At 43.6% G+C, this 20615-nt stretch overlaps 1 protein-coding gene across 3 annotated transcripts in view; it reads left to right on the top strand.

Annotated features, from left to right (window-relative positions):
* The window catches only part of LOC125644844 (aldehyde oxidase 1-like), an 81970-nt gene that overhangs the window by 45010 nt on the left and 16345 nt on the right, over positions 1–20615 (top strand). For all 3 annotated transcript variants that reach the window (XM_075118062.1, XM_075118060.1, XM_075118061.1), the window contains 6 exons: positions 22–155; positions 917–1004; positions 9265–9351; positions 10980–11171; positions 11699–11926; positions 14737–14832. In XM_075118062.1, the coding sequence (XP_074974163.1) occupies positions 22–155; positions 917–1004; positions 9265–9351; positions 10980–11171; positions 11699–11926; positions 14737–14832 (825 nt within the window). The remainder of the gene's footprint in view (positions 1–21; positions 156–916; positions 1005–9264; positions 9352–10979; positions 11172–11698; positions 11927–14736; positions 14833–20615) is intronic.

The raw sequence follows: 20615 nt of genomic DNA on the forward strand, positions 1-20615 counted from the left end.
AAAGGGATATTGACTTTACAGGAAATGGTGGCCTCATGTTTAGGGATTCCAGCCAATAGGATCATGTGCCATGTAAAAAGGATCGGTGGAGCTTTCGGTGGGAAAGTAGGGAAAGCTGGTCTGTTGGCATCTGTTGCTGCAGTGGCAGCAAACAAGTAAGTGTGGCTCCCTGTTGTAAGAGGGAAAAGGGGAGGAATAAATATTACCCACCAGGTCCCTTCCCTTCCCAGAGATGCTCCCTCTATACTACAAGCCACAAAAACCTGTCAGAGTTATATTCAACTCTACTCTTGAAGGGTTATAATCTGGGCTGAGGTGATGCGATCTAAACAGAGCTGAGACTGGTGTCCGCCAGAAATGCTCTCAAAACTCTTGACAAGCTTATGGGGCACTACCAACCTGTCAAAGTGGGACCTTGTCCACACATGGGGGTTGTACTGACCTTGCCACATCAGTTTCAAATTTGATTTAGTTAACTCAGTGCAACTTTCTGGTGCAGACACACTCATTTTGGTTTTAAGAGTGTTATATTGATTTAGCCTAGGTTGATTCCTTACTGACTCAAGCTAAATTGATATAAGGCATTCTTAAAACCAAAATAAGTGTCTACACAAGAAAGTTACACTTAGTTAACTCACTGTTTTTCAAAAAGGGAAAAGAAGATTCTCTGTCATGGGTCTGGACCCAGCAAAGCACATAAGTAGTGTGTACTTTATGCACAAGTAATCCCATTAAAATTAAGCAGGTGCTTCAGGCCATCCCTGTTCACCAAAGCACTTAAGTCAATGCTTAAATTTAAACACATCCTTTGTACTCTGCTAGATTTGGGCCCCTGGGAAATAGCCATCCTTTTAGTAGCGTCCATAACTTTGTCTGAAGTGTAACCCTTCTTCCCTTTTTTTCATTTTTAATTTAGAACTGGTCATGCAGTTCGTTTTATCCTGGACCGGGGGGATGATATGTTAATCACAGGGGGCCGACACCCTCTCATTGGAAAATATAAAGTAAGTGGAAGAAAAATGCTGTGCCCAACCCATCAGTCCACTTTATGTGAATGGGATTTTGCCAGTACCACCAGTTAAGATTAAGATTTTGTCCTGGTTATTTTTAATAAAAGTCACGGACAGGTCACGAGCAATAAACAAAAATTCACAAAAGCCTCAGCAGCTCGGAGCTCCAGGGTCCCCACCACCTGCAGTGGCTCAGAGCTCAAGAGCCCTCATCACCCGCAGCAGCTCACAGCTCCAGGGCCTCTGCTGACTGACAGCTCTAGCCATCCCACTTCAGGGAACAGGGCTGAAGCTGAAAATATCACAGAGGTTTCTGAAAGTAACGGAATCTGTGATCTCTGTGACAAAATCTTATCCTTACTACTAGTTAATGTTGTTTTTAAACTAGTTGGTCTATTAATGCAAACAGCTCTTTTAATTCAGCCTTAATGTGAGACTCTTAGTCAGGAAATTCAGAGGTAAGGTCTGCTAACCAACTTTAACTCTGCCTCCTCACTCATGCCTACATCTCGGATTTCGTTTCTTTCTACTCTTTGCATGTCTTCTTCCTCCCATAATTTCTCCCTTTATTTCTTTCTCTCCGGAAACTGGAAGGCATAAAGAGTCTTTGGCCCAACAAAGTTTCTCTGCACAGGTTTACACTTGAGGTCTTGCTGTGCACAGGTTCAAACAGAAGAACCACTAGGTTTTTATATAAACACAGAATCAGTCAGGAAAAACAGCACCTCTGGTTACAGCCCAGCCCTCCAGCTACTGAAGACAACATCTACTTCGCCCAAGGCCTCTTTCTGACCTGATTATTAGTAAAAACTTTTATAGAAAGTCCTGGCTTCTTGTCAGCAGTGATGGACAAGGTAGCCTGGTCAGTTCTTAACCTGGGCAACACTGACTTAAATCAAATCAATAAAAAAAGGCAGAGTCTATAAACATAAGAGTTAGAAAACCTTTGGCTGTCAAGGCTTTCATCTCTGTCTACCTCCCTTGTACTTCCAGAGGGTTATAAGTGTCTCAGAGGCAGCCTGGTGTGAGTGCCTCTGGTAGAGAATTGTTATCCTCTTCAAGTCCCAAGCTCATCTGTTACTTCTCATCCTGTTCCTCCCTCTTTATACGTGAGCTTCCCCTCATTAGCTACAGCAGCTGTGGTCTTGTCTCTTCATAATTGACATTTCCCACAGCTGAGCCAGCATGGGGTAGTTTTTGCTGACTGCAGGTAGGGAGGATTCTTAACCCCTTCCTGCCTGTGTTTTATGTGGGGTTTGTAGACCGCATAACACCTCCACTAGTCCTCCCAGGATCCCAAAGGTTGGTGTGCTGCTCTTGATTTGCTAGATGCCTATTTCCAAGTGGCTATCCCCACCAGAGCCACAAAAGATTCCTCAGGTTTGTGATGGCAGACCTTTTAGTACCAGTTTACAGTCCTTCCTTTTAGCCTATCATCAGCTCCCAGAGTATTTATAAAATGCATGACAAGGTAGTAGCTCACCTCAGGAAGACTGGCATTAAGGTATTCATGTATCTGGATGACTGGTTATTTTGAGGTTGTTCCAGGAACAGGTGGAGGGTAGTCTTATTGGGATCCAGTCTCTGTTCAGCTAGCTGGGCCTGATTATAAACAAGGACAAATCAACTCTTTACCCAGAATCAAATTCATTAGGGCAGTACTCAGTTCAGCGGTGGAAATGGCTTCTTTTCCACAGGCCAGGTTTCAGGTTATTCTAGATCTTTGCAACTCCGTCCAATCCCACCCTCAGACTATTTTAAGAACTTGTCTGAGGCTTTTGGGGCATATGGCCTTTGAATGTACGTAACTCAACATGCCAGACTTCACCAGAGGTGCTTGCAGGGATGGTTGAAGTCTGTCTATTGTCAATCAAGATACCTACTGGACATGCTGATTCACATGTCAGGGTTCTGTCCTTATTGGACTGGTGGAGAAACCATTCTAATATCTACCAGAGTATCTTTCTCACCTCCCCTTCCCACCATGCTCTTGTCACAGACTCATAGACTTTAAGGTCAAAAGAGACGATCGTCCTCATCTAATCTGACATCCTGCAGGCCACAGAACCAATGAAGTTTTTTGTTCCCAGTGCTTTTCTGGGAGGGCTGTTCCGGAACTTCACTCCACTGGTGGTTAAGAACCTTCACCTAATTGCAAACCTAAACTTGTTGATGGCCAGTTTGTACCCATTTGTTCTTGTGACCACATTGGCAGGTAACTTAAATAACTCCTCTCCCTCTCTGGTACTTATCCCTCTGATATATTTGCATAAGAATATAAGAATGGCCATACTGGGTCAGATCAATGGTCCATCTAGCCTAGTATCCTGTCTTCCGACAGTGGCCAATGCCAGGTGCTTTAGAGGGAATGAACAGAACAGGTAATTATCAAGTGATCCATCTCCGGTTGCCCATTCCCAGCTTCTGGCAAAGAGAGGCTACAGACACCATCCCTTCCTATCCTTGCTAACAGCCATTGATGGATCTGTCCTCCATGAATTTATCTAGTTTTTTTTTTGAACCCTGTTATAGGCTTGGCCTTCACAACATCCTCTGGCAAAGTTCCACAGTTTGACTGTGCGTTGTGTGAAGAAATACTTCCTTTTGTTTGTTTTAAACGTGTGCCTATTAATTTCACCCCTAGTTCTTGTGTTATGAGGAGTAAATAACACTTCCTTATTTACTTTCTCCGCACCAGTCATGATTTTATAGACCTCTATCATATCTCCCCTTAGTTGTCTCTTTTCCAAGCTGAAAAGTCCCAGTCTTATTAATCTCTCCTCATATAGAAGCTGTTTCATCCCCCTGATCATTTTTGTTGCCCTTTTCTGAACCTTTTCCAATTCCAATTTTTTTTTTTTTTTTTTAGACAGGGCAACCACATCTGCATGCATTATTCAAGATGTGGGTGTACCATGGATTTATATAGAGGCAATATGATATTTCTGTCTTATTTTCTATTCCTTTCCTAATGATTCCCAACATTTTTAGGTTTTTTTGACTGCCGCTGCACATTGAGTAGATGTTTTCAGAGAACTATCCACAATGACTCCAAGACCTCTTTCTTGAGTGGTAAAGCTAATTTAGACCCCATCATTTTATATGTATAAATTGGGATTATGTTTTTGCTATAAATTGGGGACTTACTTTGCATTACTTTGCCATTATCAACATTGAATTTCATCTGCCATTTTGTTGCCCAGTCACCCAATTTTGTCACTTTGTAACTCTTTGCAATCTGCTTTGGTCTTAACTATCTTGAGTTGTTTTGCATCATCTGCAAATTTTGCCACCTATTTACCCCTTTTCCAGGTCATTTATGAATATGTTGTACAGTACTGGTCCCAGTACAAACCACTGTGGGACACTACTATTTACCTCTCTCCATTCTGAAAACTGACCATTTATTCCTACCTTTTGTTTCCTATCTTTTAACCAGTTACTGATCCATGAGAGGGCCTTCCCTCTTAGCCCATGGCACCTTATAGAGAGCAATCATCTTCCCTCAGTCTTCTTTTGGTTATGCTAAACAAGCCAAGCTTTTTGAGTCTCCTCTCGTAAAGTAGGTTTTCTATACCTCGGATCATCCTTGTAGCCCTTCTCTGCACCTGTTCCAGTTTGAATTCATCTTTCTTAAACATTGGAGACCAGAATTGCATACAGTATTCCAGACAAGGTCTCATCAGTGCTTTGTATAAGGTACTAACACCTCCTTGTCTCTGCTGGAAATACCTCAACTGAGGCATCCTAGGACTGCATTATCCTTTTTTATGGCCACATCACACTGGCAGCTCATAGTCATCCTGTGATCAACCTATACACCCAGAAAGAAAAGGAGTACTAGTGGCACCTTAGAGACTAGTACTCCTTTTCTTTTTGCGAATACAGACTAACACGGCTGCTACTCTGAAACCTATACACCCAGGTCTTTCTCCTCTTCTGTCACTTCCAACTGATATGTCCCCAGCTTATAGCAAAAATTCTTGTTGTTAGTCCCTAAATGCATAACCTTGCACTTTGCACTATTAAATTTCATCCTATTTCTATTACTCCAGTTTACGTGGTTGTCCAGATCATGTTGTATGATATTCCAGTCCTCCTCCGTATTGGCAATACCTCCCAACTTTTTGTCACCCACAAATTTTATTAGCACATTCCCACTCTTTGTGCCAAGGTCAGTAATAAAAATGTTAAATAAGATTGATCCCAAGACCAGTCCCTGAGGAACTCCACTAGTAACATCCCTCAGCCTGACAGTTCTCCTTTCAGTGTGACCCCTTGTAGTCTCCCCTTTAGCCAGTTCCTTCTCCACCTTTCAGTTCTCATATTAACCCCCTTCATCTCCAATTTAACTAATAATTTCCCATGTGGAACTATATAAAATGCCTTACTGAAATCCAGGTAGATTAGATCTACTGCATTTCCTTTGTCTGAAAAATCAGTTATCTTCTCCAAGAAGGAGATCATGTTGGTCTGGCACAATCTACCTTTTATAAAACTATATCGTATTTTATCCCAATTACTGTTAACTGCTATGTCCTTAACTACTTTCTCTTTCAAAATTTGTTCCAAGTTGCATACATATGTGTCTTCCTTAGATCAGAGTGCACATCTGGGGGCTCTCCGGGCTTAAGGCCTGTAGACAGATGAAGAGTTATCTTTACACATAAATGTGCTGGAACTGAGGGCAATTCTCTAAGCATGTCAAGACTTTTTACATCAAATCAGGGGCAAGGGTGTGCACATCGTAACAGACAATTCTACAGCAATGTTCTACCTGAACAGACAGGGATTTGATCAGCTTTGCCAACAGGCTGTCAGGCTGTGGAATTTCTGCATTCTGAACAAGAGAATACTCAGTGTCTCATCTGCCAGGTCTTCAGAATTGCATGGCTCACCACCTCAGCAGGCGGTTCAGCAGGCCATTATTGGTTTCTGAGAACCGATGTAGTAAAAGCTGTCTTCCAGGCCTGGGGAAAACACACCATAGATTTATTCACCATGAAGCAGAAGAGAAAGTGCCATCAGTTCCTCTCAAGGGTGGGTCACAGCCTAGGGTCACTCACGTACGCCTTCTTGCTCCAATGGATGTCATGTTTGTTGTATGTTTTCCCTCTTGTTCCTTTGATTCCCACGGTAATCTTCACATTGAAACAGAACCATGCCACAATGATCTTATGTCATGGAGTCCCTAGGCGATGCTCCGGAACTACTCCATACGAAGCCAGTCTGGACTCTGGGGGAGCCTCCTCTCTGTGAGCAGACTGTCTCCAGGGCAAGAAGCTTACACAGCTTCGACCTTCCTGGGCCTGACCTCGGAGCATTCAGCATCCCCTTTTCACACCGTGTGCTTCCCACTGCGAGTCCGCACAGGTGGGGCTCCTGGGGAAGCCAGAGGGCCCTGCACCCTAACTCCACAGTCAGGTGTGACTCTCAGCCAGCCGGTAAAAGAGAAGGTTTATTAGACAACAGGAACACTGTCTAAAACAGAGCTTGTAGGTAGAGAACAGGACCCCTCAGTCAGGTCCATCATAGGGGAATTAGGGAGCCCAGAACCCAGTTCTGGGCCTCCCTCCATTTCCCCAGCCAGCTCTAAACTGAAGCCCCCCCTTGGCCTTTGTCTCTTTCCCGGGCCAGGAGGCCACCTGATCTCTTTGTTCTCCAACACCTTCAGTTGGCACCTTTGCAAGGGAGGGATCCAGGCCATTAGTTGCCAGGAGACAGAGTGTTGGCTGTTCTCTGTGCAGATAGCATCACACTCACCCTCTAGGGCTCTGGAACAATCACACACCCCTATCCCACTACCTAGATACTTAAGAAAGGCATAGGGGAAACTGAGGCACCCACACAGTATTTGAAGAAAACATTAAGAACATTCCCACTTCATCACATCTTAATAGCACCCGCGTGGCCAATGCAGCAGTGGTTTTCAGATCTCTAGAGGTTATCAGTTCAGCTGTTTCTGGTTCTACCTCAGAACAAGGACATTGTATTCTAGAGTCACTGCCACCTTTTACATCCGAACCCTCATGACATGGCTGCTGACTGGCTAGACTCTGAGGAAAAGGTTTGTTCACTGGCAGTCCAGAACATCTTACTGAACAGCAGGAAACAGTCCACCAGGATCCTTTACCTGCACAAATGGAAATGGTTCTTGCTCTGCACAAGCCACAGAATATACCCTCTTCAGAGACTGAGGCTCAAGATGTTCTAGAGTATTTGCTTCATCTGAAAGAGACAGGCCTGTCAGTCAGTTTTCTGAAAATGCACCTGCCTGTACTGTCAGTCTTTCACCCTCCAGTCCAAGGTCGGTCTGTATTTTCTAACCCTGTGACAATCTGATTTTTAAAAGGAATAAGCAGGCTTCATGCACCACTGAAAGATTCATCTTCTCCCTGGAATTTGAACTTTGGAGTCATCAGCGCTAATGGGTCAACCCTTTGAACCTTTAGTCTGATGAGCCCTTTCATACTTATCAGCTAAGGTAGCTTTTCTAGTGGACTTCACATGTGCTAGGAGAGCTGGAAAATTTCAGGCACTTATACAATTTTTTATAAAGAGAAGGTTTCTCTGAGACCTCACCCCACATTCCTGACAAAGATAGTCTCAGATTCCCATCTCAACCAGACCAATCACTTACCTACTTTCTTTCCCAAGCCACACATGGACAAGGATGAGGAAAGAGTTCATAAACTGGAAGTTCACTGGACCCTTACCTTTTATTTGAACAGGACTAAGCCCTTCCACTCCTCATCTTGCTTGGTTGTTTCTTATGCGGAAAGGATGAGAGGGCTAGCGGTTCCAGCACAGAGGATTTTCAGTTGGATTACCTCTTGCATATCTTTGTGTTATGACGTTGTCAAATCTGTGCCACCTTTGAAACTGTCAGAACATTCTACAAGCCACAGTAGCTTTTCCTAAACAATGTTCCAGCTGCTGCTATCAGCAAAGCCATGACTTGGTCTTCAGGACACACATTTGCCAGGCATTATGCCATAGCATCAGCCTCCAGAGATGATTTAGGCTTTGGAAAGGCTGTTCTGCAGTTGCTGTTTCAGTAAACTCTGAGCTCATCCTCTGTGCAGTACTGCTTGAGAGTCATCTCATGTGGAGTAGACACTCCAGTCACTCGAAGAAAAAAGTGACTTACCTGTATGTAATTGTTGTTCTTTGAGATGTGTTGCACATGTCTATTCCACAGCATTCCCTCCTTCCCCTCTACTTTGGAGTCAATTATCATTTTGAATCCAGTGCGAAGGCACTGGAGTGGGTTGGGGAAGCTCTTCCCTTTGTGCCCCTGACTGAATATATGAGGATGCACGGGGCATGTACACTGCAAATCTCCAGCTACAATGTACTGAGTGCCCACACCTAATGTGGAATAGACATGTGCAACGCAGCTTGAAGAACACCATTTACAGCTCAGGTGAGTTATGGGGTTTTTGGTCAGTGGGTTCAAAGGGTATAGTCTGCGGCCTGCCCAGAGCAAGAACCAAGCTGCAGATCTGCTGAATAAGAAGGTGCCATTTTTTTACAATCACTTCTCAGAATAGAACTTCACTTTAAACATTAGCATTTACTGATTGTGGCACAGCACACTAATCAGCCATCTCCAGGGGAAGGCACAGGAAGACATTAGACTTTCCAGCAACATCCCATTCCATTGAGGTGCACGTTGCTAGACAAAAGAAACTTGTGATATGTACTGGACTGATGCAGGTCACAACTGGGAGTTTGGAAAGTCTGTTGCTTAACAACCCATTTCCCCATGGGTTCAACAGCGTTTTGCTTAAAAATGAGTGGCACAATATAGCCTTAATTGTGTAATTGACATTTAGTTGCAAAATGTATAACCTGTTTGTACTTGTGGGTTGCATACGGTGAGTAGATTCCTGCTAGCAGATTCTGCTGCCAAGTGAAACATTGACAGGGCCAACCCCGTGGTGGGAGCAGCAACCTGACCAGGCCACAAACCCAATGTCTCTCTCCAACTTTCTCATGGTACAATCCAGGTACTCTCAGTGAGTAGTGAACAGAAAGGGGCTGCCTAGACTTGAGGTTGCTGGCCGTATATGTACTTTCTTAAACCAAAAAACTGACAAAATGAGTAAGATCAGCCCTGCTCAACCTTGGTGTTGGAAAAAAGAGATGATGGTAATGTTTGTATTTATACTTTCTGTACTGTGTGGTGGGACAAGTAAAGAGTAGTTCAAGGACTGAACAAGTCTAAGACATCTATATTAATCCATTTTAGGTTGGCTTCATGAATGATGGTAGGATCATGGCTGCAGATGCCAAATACTATATTAATGGAGGATGCACGCCTGATGACTCTATTCTGGTAAGGGTTTTATAAAGGGGCAGATTTTCTAGTCATAACATGGGAGGAATTGTTTGCTGGAAACGTTGTGGAAGGTCAGGTTCCTTGGCTCACTTCTTGTAGGATTGTCCTTCTAGCCTGTGTTGTGGGGATTCTGAGTGTGTGTCGGAAAAGGCCCCCATAAGAGAAACTACCTCTCCTGACCTAGCTCAGTGTTCCCTTTTGGCATTTCCTCACACATTCTCTTAATGGAATATTACTCAGAGTTAGGTTCAAGTTATGGTGGTAGCTAATAGTCTATTCCCCACAAATGTCCTATGCCCCACAGTCTGCACAATCATTTTATGGCCACAGGGAATCTGGAAGGTTCTGACAATGGGAAAATCTCCATAGTGCTTAGAATATTAAAAACTACCTGAGATTGCCAGCAGTCTTTCACTCACACTCAGCAGGATAATTCAGTCTTCACACAGATACTACTCAGCCCTCCCTCCTTTCCCCATCGTCCCCCAATTGTACATTTGAATTCATATACCTGTTACCGCTGACTATATAGATAGATAGACACCACACCCAGTAGCAATTCGATTCTTAAAGACCAGTTGTCCCATTGGATATATATGCACCATTTCTGCTGACATCAATAGGAGTTATTTGCACATTCAAAGCCAAAATTTGCCCATGGGGCATTAGGGTTACCTATATTCTGTGAATAATGTTTTAATTTATCATCATATTGAAAGTTTCGTTATAGCAAAGTTAAGATTGCAGGCTCTTCTCTGTGATGGGAGTGCAGTAATATCTTTCAAGAATATTAGTATTAAAAACAAACCCTTATGCTTTAGAAACCCAGGAAATGCAGAACTATGGTTATACTTCTCTACACTTCATGTGGGGGAACCAACAGTTCCTGGTTATGCATTAAACTAAAACAGTTTATCATTTTTTTAAAGGTAGAGTTTAATCAACTACGTTTTGGTGCTGAGTATTAGAACCCAGCCTGGACAGTCCAGTAAACAAAGTTTTCTCTCTCTTGTGGGGTTTGGGTGGTTTTTTTTTTTCAGGTTTGTAGAAAAATAAACAAATATGAAAACAAAAACCAAAGTTAAAAGACTTTTGTAGTGGTGGCTTCTTTGAGAAATGAACTTTAACTCTGCACATCCTTAGATCCCTTTGTCCAGTTCATTTCAAATTATGTGGAAAATTTTTGCTCCAGGCCCAGATCTAAACTACAGTTTTTTAGATTTATATGAATTTTTGTAAATTTTTAGACTTAGGCCAAAATCAGGCTTATAATGGAATTTCATTTGCAGCCTTAACTATGGAGCGACTATTGTAGCTCACTAATTATATATCAACTGCTATTGTGTCTACTACGTTCCTTGCATATGCTAACAAAACTATTGAAATGTAAGATCATGCTATGTGGGAAATGTAGATGTAATGAGTGTAGAGTATTCTTGTTACATAGGATTTATAGAAACTTTAAAAATAAAAAAATAAAAGCTTAAAATATTCTTCTATTGTCCGAATTGTCTCAAGTCCAAGTCCTTTCTCTAAGAGGAGGAATGTTTATTAGTTTAAATGTGAATGTAATTTTAAGGGAAGAGCTGTTCTGATGTTTAGCTGTACCTGTTCCCATACTCAAGGTAGCAGAGGTAGTCTTACTAAAAATGGATAATGCTTACAAGATTCCCAACCTGCGGTGCTGCAGTCGCGCCTGCAAGACGAACTTGCCGTCAAACACAGCGTTCCGAGGTTTTGGTTTCCCACAGTCAGGACTGATTACAGAATCCTGGATAACAGCCATTGCAGCCAAAAGTGATTTATCACCAGAAAAGGTAAGGAAAAAGGATTATTAGCATTGAAATGAAACAGTTTATTTTTTTTTACTCTTTTGTACTGTGCAACCTGTGTTAAAGTGTGGCCCACACAATGAAATATTTGAGAACTCCTGGGTTGGCTGACTAGCTAGAACTAATCGTTACAAGTCCCGAATTCACTACAAAGTGTTTGTTGCTATTAGTTACTCTTGATTTTGTGACTGGTCACCTGAGTCACATGGTATTTTGTCTGTTTCCAGATTGAATGACTAAAATATTTTAAAGATGAGAGTAACAAAACAAAACATTGTGGGTATGACTTTCTGGATGAAATTGTGCTAAAATTTTAAAATATTTCCCACTCAGAGTTTGACTGCTTTCAAAAATGAATAATATGGCCCCACTGTCATGCTTTACCCAGCTTGTCATGAGTAATCATGAAAATACTTAAGAATGCATTTTGCTTACTATTTGACCGCTAATCTCAAAAGTAGTAGTCTGCTTTTATGAAGATTGTATGATCGGGGTTAATTCTCCTGTTTCAGGTTAGAGAAATAAACATGTACAAAGAAACTGAACAATTATGCTACTTTCAAGAGCTTGATCCAGAGAACCTGGTAAGGTGTTGGAATGAATGTATGGAGAAGTCTGAATACTACAGCAGGAAAACAGCTGTGGAAGAATTTAACAAGCAAAATTACTGGAAGAAGAAGGGGATTGCCATTATTCCCATGAAGTTTCCATTTGGCTTGTTCACGCGTTTTCTAAGTCAGGTCAGTTGGCTTTAAAGCAGCTTTAAAAATGCTGACTAACACAATGGCCTAAGCCTTTCACCCTTGGAAGGCTAAATTTTACCTAGTTTAGATAACAAAAAATATACCGTAACTTTAATCCCAGATGAATACTTGTCCACATCCTAACACCTGTTATCCATAGGCTGCATCAGCTTGAGTCACTTCCAGGTGCAATCAAAGGTGTTAATTTTGATCTGTAAAGCCCATGTAGTTTGAGCCATGGCTAGCTTCCCTGTAACATACTACATAGGATAAGAACAGATGAAGGCCTCTTACTACTAGTGTCTAAGTTTAAGTTTTTGGGTACTGAAGGCAAGACATTGTCTTCAAAGTGTTCTCACCTCTAGAATTTTCTCCCCCCTGAACCCAAGCCTGTTGAACTTTGGGCACTAGGGAAAGCTGCTTTTTCATGCTTATCATTTGTAGGTCATGGGGGGTAAGCGTTAGGAAAAGAGAGTTGGAGGAGGAGATTTAATACATATTGATGACTTGTGTGGTATGTTTAATGTTGGGGATGTGTTCAGATCTTGTTCGATAAGCACCTTTTATACACTGAAAAATAAATCAATCCAGAAGGTGACAGAATGTCACACCCAATTTGCAGCCTCTCCTCAACATTTTATTCACAGGGTCTATTGCAGACTGTGATGCAGTTTATGGCTGAGTTGTGGGGGTTGGAAGGAAACCCCATTCAGGACTCAACTGGCTCTGACCAGTACTGTCAGTCTATCCAATTCATGGCTCCCCAAAAAGTCCAGAGGCTTGAAAACATTAACAAGAGAGAAAATAGAACTTGCAGCAATGTTTTTATATAAACATCTGTCACAGGGTGACAGTCAGTTGACACCCATTTAGGCTTCAGAGAGCACCTGAACCCTAGAGGGGAGAAGACCAGGTGAGTTGGAGATCTGGTGAGTCAGATCCAGAGAAATGCCTGAGAAAGCAGAGCAATAAAAGCAGCAGGTGGCAGCTGCCTGGGAGAGACAAGGACACTGCAGAGAACAGAAAGGTTTCCAGTCCCTGCCTGGGAATAGGGAGGAATTGGCTAGGAGACCAGCAGAGGGGCCAGTCCCAGGAGACTGAAGATGGCTAAAAGCTAGGAGACTAGCAGAGGAGTTGGCCTGCTAATCTTCCTGAGCCATAGAGCCAGCGCTGGGAGGCTGAAAAGGGCTGAATCATTGGACTGTGTGTTGGGTAGAAGAATCATGAGACTGGTCACACTCAGGTGGATGGCTGGGAGTGTGGGGCTCTGGAACAAGGACAGAAAGGAACTGAGAGCCAAGTGCTGGTGGACTCACGTGTGGATGACTGGAAGTGATGGTCCTGGAGAGAGGAATGGAAAATCACTGTACCTTGATATATTTTACTGTGGGAATTAAGAGAACAGTTTTACCATGAGGGGTCTTACATGTACATGAATAAATTATGCCCAGAGGTGAGACTTTGAATTTGACAGTAAGAGAGACTGTTCTTTTTATGGCTAGTCTAAGGGGAAACTGAGGAAGGCACACTTGATATGTGGCAACCTGCTACAGGAGAGCGTGTCAGATAGGGGGATGCCTTATTAAAGCATATAATTGCTATGCAAAAATGTGATGACTCTAGCCATTTTTAGAAATGACTAGACTATGTAGCTGGAAGGGGTTGCAAGTGTTTTGGAGAATAGGATTATAATTCAAAATGATCTGGACAAACTGGAGAAATGGTCTGAAGTAAATACGATGAAATTCAATAAGGACAAATGCAAAGTACTCCACTTGGGAAGGAACAATCAGTTGCACACATACAAAATGGGAAATGACTGCCTAGGAAGGAGTCCTGCAGAAAGGAATCTGGGGGTCATAGTGGGCCACAAGCTAAATATGAGTCAACAGTGTAACGCTGTTGCCAAAAAAGCGAACATCGTTCTGGGATGTATTAGCAGGAGTGTTGTAAGCAAGACATGAGAAGTAATTCTTCTGCTATACTCTGTGCTGATTAGGCCTCAACTGGAGTATTGTGTCCAGTTCTGGGCACCACATTTCAGGAAGGATGTGGACAACTTGGAGAGAGTCCAGAGAAGAGCAACAAAAATGATTAAAGGTCTAAAAAACATGACCTCTGAGGGAAGATTGAAAAAGTTAGGTTTGTTTGGTCTGGAAAAGAGAAGACTGAGAGGGGACATGATAACAGTTTTCAAGTACGTAAAAGGTTGTTACAAGGAGGAGGAAGAAAAATTGTTTTTCTTAACCTCTGAGGATAGGACAAGAAGCAATGGGCTTAAATTGCAGCAAGTGTGGTTTAGGTTGGACATTAGGAGAAACTTCCTAACTGTCAGGGTGGTTAAGCACTGGAATAAATTGCCTAGGGAGGTTGTGAAATCTCCATCATTGGAGATTTTTAAGAGCAGGTTGGACAAACTCCTGTCAGGGATGGTCTAGGTAATACTTAGTCCTGCCGTGAGTGCAGGGGACTGGACTAGATGACCTCTCAAGGTCCCTTCCAGTTCTATGATTCCATGTAGTTCAGTTTCTTTCCTTGTGTTCCTAACATCATGAGAAACAAACCTCCATAAACTGATATCTCCTCACTTGAAGTTTAATGTAGAGACAGAGCTGATGCTGGAATTCCAAATGGCCTCTGATTCTGTCTCGGCAGATAAGGTTATAGCATCTAAAATCACAATGCACTTCAAGGCGCCATCCCTTCTGCTTTTGATGCATTGCCCCATGTTAAATGCAGATCCTTTTTCCGTTAAATCATAGGGTAGTAACAGCACTCAGTAGTCCATTTCTGCTCTCTCTCTTTAGGCTGCTGCTCTGGTTCATATCTATATGGATGGTTCTGTGCTTCTAACTCATGGTGGAATTGAAATGGGACAAGGCATTCACACCAAAATGATCCAGGTACCAAAATCAAATATTAGCCATGTGCTAAAGACGTACTATGGACAAACACTGCTAAACAGATGTTTAGTTATTGGAAAAGCTGTAGCAAGACTGTGAACACAGATAGTGAACACAGATAGAGACAAATTCTTCTCTGGCATAACTCTATTGACATCAACAGAGTTATGGCAGCAGAGAAAAGTCCCTTGTTCTGGCAGGCAAACAAGCCCTGTGTATGTGAGCTGCTCCCATAGCCAGCTTTGTTAAGGGCCACAGTGGGAGCAGGCAGAGAAGACGAATAGCTTACAGGAACCACCTTATTATTACTATTACTTATTTGTATTACAGTAGTGCCTGAAGGCTGTGGTCAGTGTTGGGCCCCTTTTTGTTTGGCACTGTACAAACCTGTTGTAAAATGCAGTCATTGCCACATGGAGCACGTCGACTATATAAACAAAACAGACAAAAGGAATGCAGCAGAACTCGTATTTTATTAACCAATTGGGGATTGAGGAGTTCATAAGATCAAAAAAATAATACAATTGAACATCTCAAAATTACAGCAGGTGCAGTGCATAAGTTAATAAATTAACTCTGTTGATAGTGTACATAACAAATGGTTATAAATTCATACAGCATGCTTTATTTTTTTATTTATTTTTTTTTTGTGTGAGAGAATTGCACATCTTCTTTCTCACCAAACCTCTCAGTCTTTTCAACCCTGTGCTGCTGCTTGAATGTTGGCTGAAGGATTGAAGTCACACTGAGTAGCAGAAAGATGATTTTGGCAGCAGAAAAATGATTCATATAACCTGTTGGTCTTCGAGTATTGTCCCCATGGGTGCTCCACTCTAGGTGTGCATGAACCCCATGTTCCTCAGATCCGAGATTTTAGTTAGCAGTGTTCTTTCTGACCGTGCATGTGACCCATGCAGCCTTTTGCCCTGCACCGTAACCATATAGAGCTGCATAGGTGAACCACCCTCAGTTCTTCTTTGAGTAGTGTTCCTATAGGGGCTCCATTGTAGGTGTGTTTGTGTCCCTGCACTGCTGATCAGAGAACTTTGGTAGCAGTGTCCGTTAGGCCTGCACATGCACTGTCTCTCCTCGTGCTGCCCCACGAGGCTAGCCAGCGCGCATGGCCTTAACCCCCTTCAGTTTCTTCTCAACCACGCTGGCTAAAGACAGAGCTATTTGCAGTCCACTAGGACTATTACTTTAATCTGCATTTCTGTAGTTAGTTAGCCTCCTAGTTTGTAGTGAGCCAGAAGAGGTAGTTTTGCAGTACTCCTCCTAAGCTCCATATGGTGCTCATTACCAACAGAGCCCAAGGATATAGTCACAGATGGCCCCACCTTGGTATGGCCACCCCGGGGGTGCCATGACCACTCCAGTGGCCATATTGGGACCCTTGCATGGCACAACACCAATAAGCCTCTCAAGCTTTGAGCCTCGCCCAGGAACCTTGGAGGCACACTCCCTTGGCTGCAGCATCCAAGGCTTCAGAACCATCTCAAGACATAGAGAAACAGGAAACCGGTACTGAGGAGGAAGTGACACCAAGGACCGTATACTCCTCTCCAGACGAAGCCATCATGCCTCCTCCACCATCTTTGGCAGACGACTTTCGTCTCTTCCAGGAGTTGGCGAAGAAGGTGGCAGAAACACTCCAGATACCATTGGAAAAAGTCAAGAACACCTACCATCAACTCCTTGACATCATCCACTCTTCATCCTCCTCAAAGATTGCCCTCCTGATTAATGAGACCATGTTAGACCCGACAGACAGTGTGGCAAATCTCAGGATCGATGGCGCCAACCTGCAAGCAAGCTGACAAAAATTACTACATCCCTGCCAAGGAATCTGAATTCCTATTTTCCCACCTACCATCCAACTCCAATGTGGTGGACTCCATCTCAACTCCTGTGGCTCACAACACCAGTCAAGAGCTACTCCCTACAATAGGGATTGGAAGTGCCTTGACCTTTTCGGCAGAGAAGCGTACTCCTCAGGCACCCTACAATTCTGTATTGCCAACTATTAGCCCCTCATGGTGAAATATGATTATATAAAACTGAATGACTTTATTGAGACAATGCCAGAAGCATATCACGACTCATTTAAGACCATTATCCAGGAGGGCCAGTTAGTGCCAAAGATATCGCTGTAATCTGCCTTCAACACAGCAGCTAGGTCCATCTCCACTTCTGGCGTCATGGCTCCTTTTGTTGGGTTTCCCAAAGGAGGTACAGTCCATGGTTAAGCACCTTCCATTTGAGGGCATGAAGCTCTTCACTGAGAAGACTGATGCCTCCCTTCATACCCTGGGGGACTGCAGGGCTAGGCTCCAGTCACTGGGTAGCTATATACTGGGACAAAAGAGACAATTTAGTCCCCAATTCCAGCATAGACCAAATGCGCCTCAGTACTAACCTCAGTGCCACTACAAGCCACAAAGAAAGAAAGGGAAATTTCCTAAATGCAAACCATCTGACCCACAATCTTCATCTCAGCCCTCTACGTCTAAGCTGTTTTGACGGAAAGGTCAAAGTACTCCCCCCCCAACTGACACAGCCAACCATCATTCCACACCCATTTGGCCACTGATTGGCAGCACTCTGCAGTGCCTGGGAATATATAATTTCAGACCAACGGGTCCTAGAGATCGTTTGAGCTGGGTACTCCATCCATTTTACCTCCTTACCTCCCTCCACAACACCCTTCTGCATCCCTCTTCAGGGACCCTTCTCACAAGAGTTTACTATGAATAGAAACAGATTGCTTCCTCCAGTTAGGAGCCATAGAACCAGTACCTCAGCATCTTGAGACAAAGGGTTCTACTCTTGTTATTTCCTAATACCCAGAAAGAAGGGAGGTTGGAGACCCACACTAGACCTCAGCTCCTAACAAATTCATCGAGTCTCAAAAATTCAAGGTGGTCACCTTGTCAATGATCATTCCAACATTGGAACAGGGAGACTGGTTTACAGCCCTCAACCTTCAAGATGCCTATTTTCATATCTCAATCCTACTGGCTCACAGATGATTTCTCAGATTCACTCTGGGACACGACCATTAAAAATACAGAGTGCTCCCCTCTGGGATTATCAGCCCCAAAAGTATTTTCCAAGATTCTCTCAGTGGTGCCCTCTCATTTACGTTCTCAAGGGATAATGATCTATTTTTACCTAGATGATTGCCTCCTCAGAGCCTGGTCTCATCATGAGGCTCACCAAGTCAGTGAAGCTACGATATACTTGTTTATGGAACTGTGTCTACAGATCAACACCCAGAAGTCAACCTCTCTCCAGTGCAACACCTGGAATTCATAGGGGCTGACCTCCATTTGTTACAGGCCAAAGCCTTCTTACCTCAACACAGGTTCCTATCCTTAGTCACACTCCTAGACACCATTCAAAGCAGCCCCCAAATACCAGCCAGGCTCTGCTCCAACTCTTGGGGCATACGGCAGCAGGCATGGCGGTAATAGCACATGCCAGACTTCACATGCAATGCCTCCAAATGTGGTTCAGCTCAGTTTACAGACCCAATAAGGACAGGCTGGACAAATCCCTATCACCACCCACCAGGATCAAAAACACCTTACACTGGTGGAAGGATCCAGCTAACATTTGCAAAAGGATCCCATTTGCGCAAACATCACCATTGTTGCTCCTCATCACCGATGCATCACTCAGAGGTGTGGCATGCATCTAAACGGCCACACAATACAAGGCAAATGGTCACCTGTGGAGATATCCCTCCACATCAATCTCCTCAAGTCAGGAATGCCTGCACCTATTTCCTCCTGCTGATCACAGGATCACATACAAAGATCCTAACAAACAACATAGCCTGTATGTACTACATCAGTTGGCAGAGGGGAGCCAAGCCGCCCCCCCCCCCATGCACAGAAGCTATGAGGCTATGGAACTGGTGCATCTTACACAGTGTCACGCTGTCCATGGCTTACCTCCCCAGCAGATAAAACTCAATAGCGGACAGTCTCAGTCACACATTCCCGCAGGACCATGAGGGGGAGATACACCCAATAGTGCTTCACAACCTATTCAGATGATGGGGAATACCATCCACAGACCTGTTCGCAACTCACCTGAACAAGAAATATCCACAGTACTGCTCCAGAGTGAGGATGGAACAACACTCCCTGGGCGATGCTCTCCTCCTCCCCTGGGACAAAGACCTTCTCTACACCTTTCCTCCATTTCCCCTACTATCAAAGGTCCTGCTGAAAATAAAAAGGGATGGAGCTCACCTTATTCTGATTGCTCCTATTTGGTCGAGACAGACCTGGTACCCTTACCTGGCACAGCTCGCAACGTGCCCACCAATTCCTCTCCCAGCCATTCCACACCTTTTCATGCAGAACAGAGAACGTACCCTACATCCCAACTTAGGAATTTTCTGCCTTAAGACATGCTTGGTTCCTACACCTGGAAAGCTCTTGTTCAGCCTTTTTTAAGGAAAAGGTCATGTTGCAACTGCATCCCAAGTTCTTACCAAAGGTATCCTTGGACTTCCGGGTAAACCAACCTATCCAACTTCCAGTTTTCTTCCCTAAGCCACACCAGAATAAAGAAGATGAGGCATTACATATACTTGATGTCAGGAGGGTATTAGCCTTTTACCTAGACAGAACTAAGTCCTTTAGAAAATTTCCCAGATTGTTTCTCTCCATTGTGGACAGAACTAAGGGATCTCCAATTTCCAAATAAAGACTGGCTATCTGGCTGCATTACCTATTGTTATCAGTCCCATGATATTCAACCTCTTTCTAGAGTATTAACTCACTCCACAAGATCCCTTTCTGCTTCATTAGCCTTTCTTGAGAGCATTCCTGTACAGAAATATGTAGAGCCATGACTTGGACCGCCATTCAGACCTTTTCTGAACACTATACAGTTACTCATGTCTCAGCTTCTGATGCCATGTTTGTCTCTACTGTGCTATTTTCAGCCTTAGACTCAACTCCAAAACCTACCCCTCTATAGAGGGCACTGCTCAGTAGTCACCTAGAGTGGCGCACCCACAGGGACACTACTGAAAGAAGAAGAGAAGGTTACTCACCCTGTGCAGTAACTGTGGTTCTTCAAGATGTGTCCCTGTGGATGCTCCGCTACCTGCCCTCCCACCCTCTGCTTTGAGTTCTTTACCATGGAGCTCCTCAGCAGAGAAGAAACTGAAGGCAGTTCACCCGCACAGCTATATATGGCCACGGTGCAGAGCATGGGGCTGCATGGGGCACATGCGTGAGCTGAACAGACACTACTACCTAAAATCTATGATCTGAGGCTGATGTGGGGCACATGTGCACTTAGAGTGGAGCGCCCATAGGTGCGCATATAACCATCTCTTCCTAAGATCGATGTTCATAAAATCGGGGTTCTACTGTATTGTTATCCACATTTGACTGACTGGGAACTGAGGCACAGAGAGACACTGGGTACATCTATGCAGCAAAAAAAACCCGTGGTAGCAAGTCTCAGAGCCCAGGTCAACTGAATTGGGCTTGCACTGTGGGGCTAAAAGTAGCAGTTCAGGCTCAAACCAAAACAGGAGTCTCAGCCAGAGCCCCAACATCTACATTATTATTTTCAGACCTGCAGCACAAGCCCAAGTCAATTGGCCTGGACTCTGATACTTGCTGCGACAGGGTTTTGGAGTATTTTGTTTATTTTTAACTATATAGACACACCCTAATGACTTGCTTAGGATCACACAGGAAGTTTGTAGCAGAATCAGGAATTGAACTTAGCTCTATAGAGACTCAGTCTAGTGC

The sequence above is a fragment of the Caretta caretta genome, chromosome 11 (genome assembly GCF_965140235.1).
Source record: "Caretta caretta isolate rCarCar2 chromosome 11, rCarCar1.hap1, whole genome shotgun sequence".
NCBI lineage: Eukaryota > Metazoa > Chordata > Testudines > Cheloniidae > Caretta > Caretta caretta.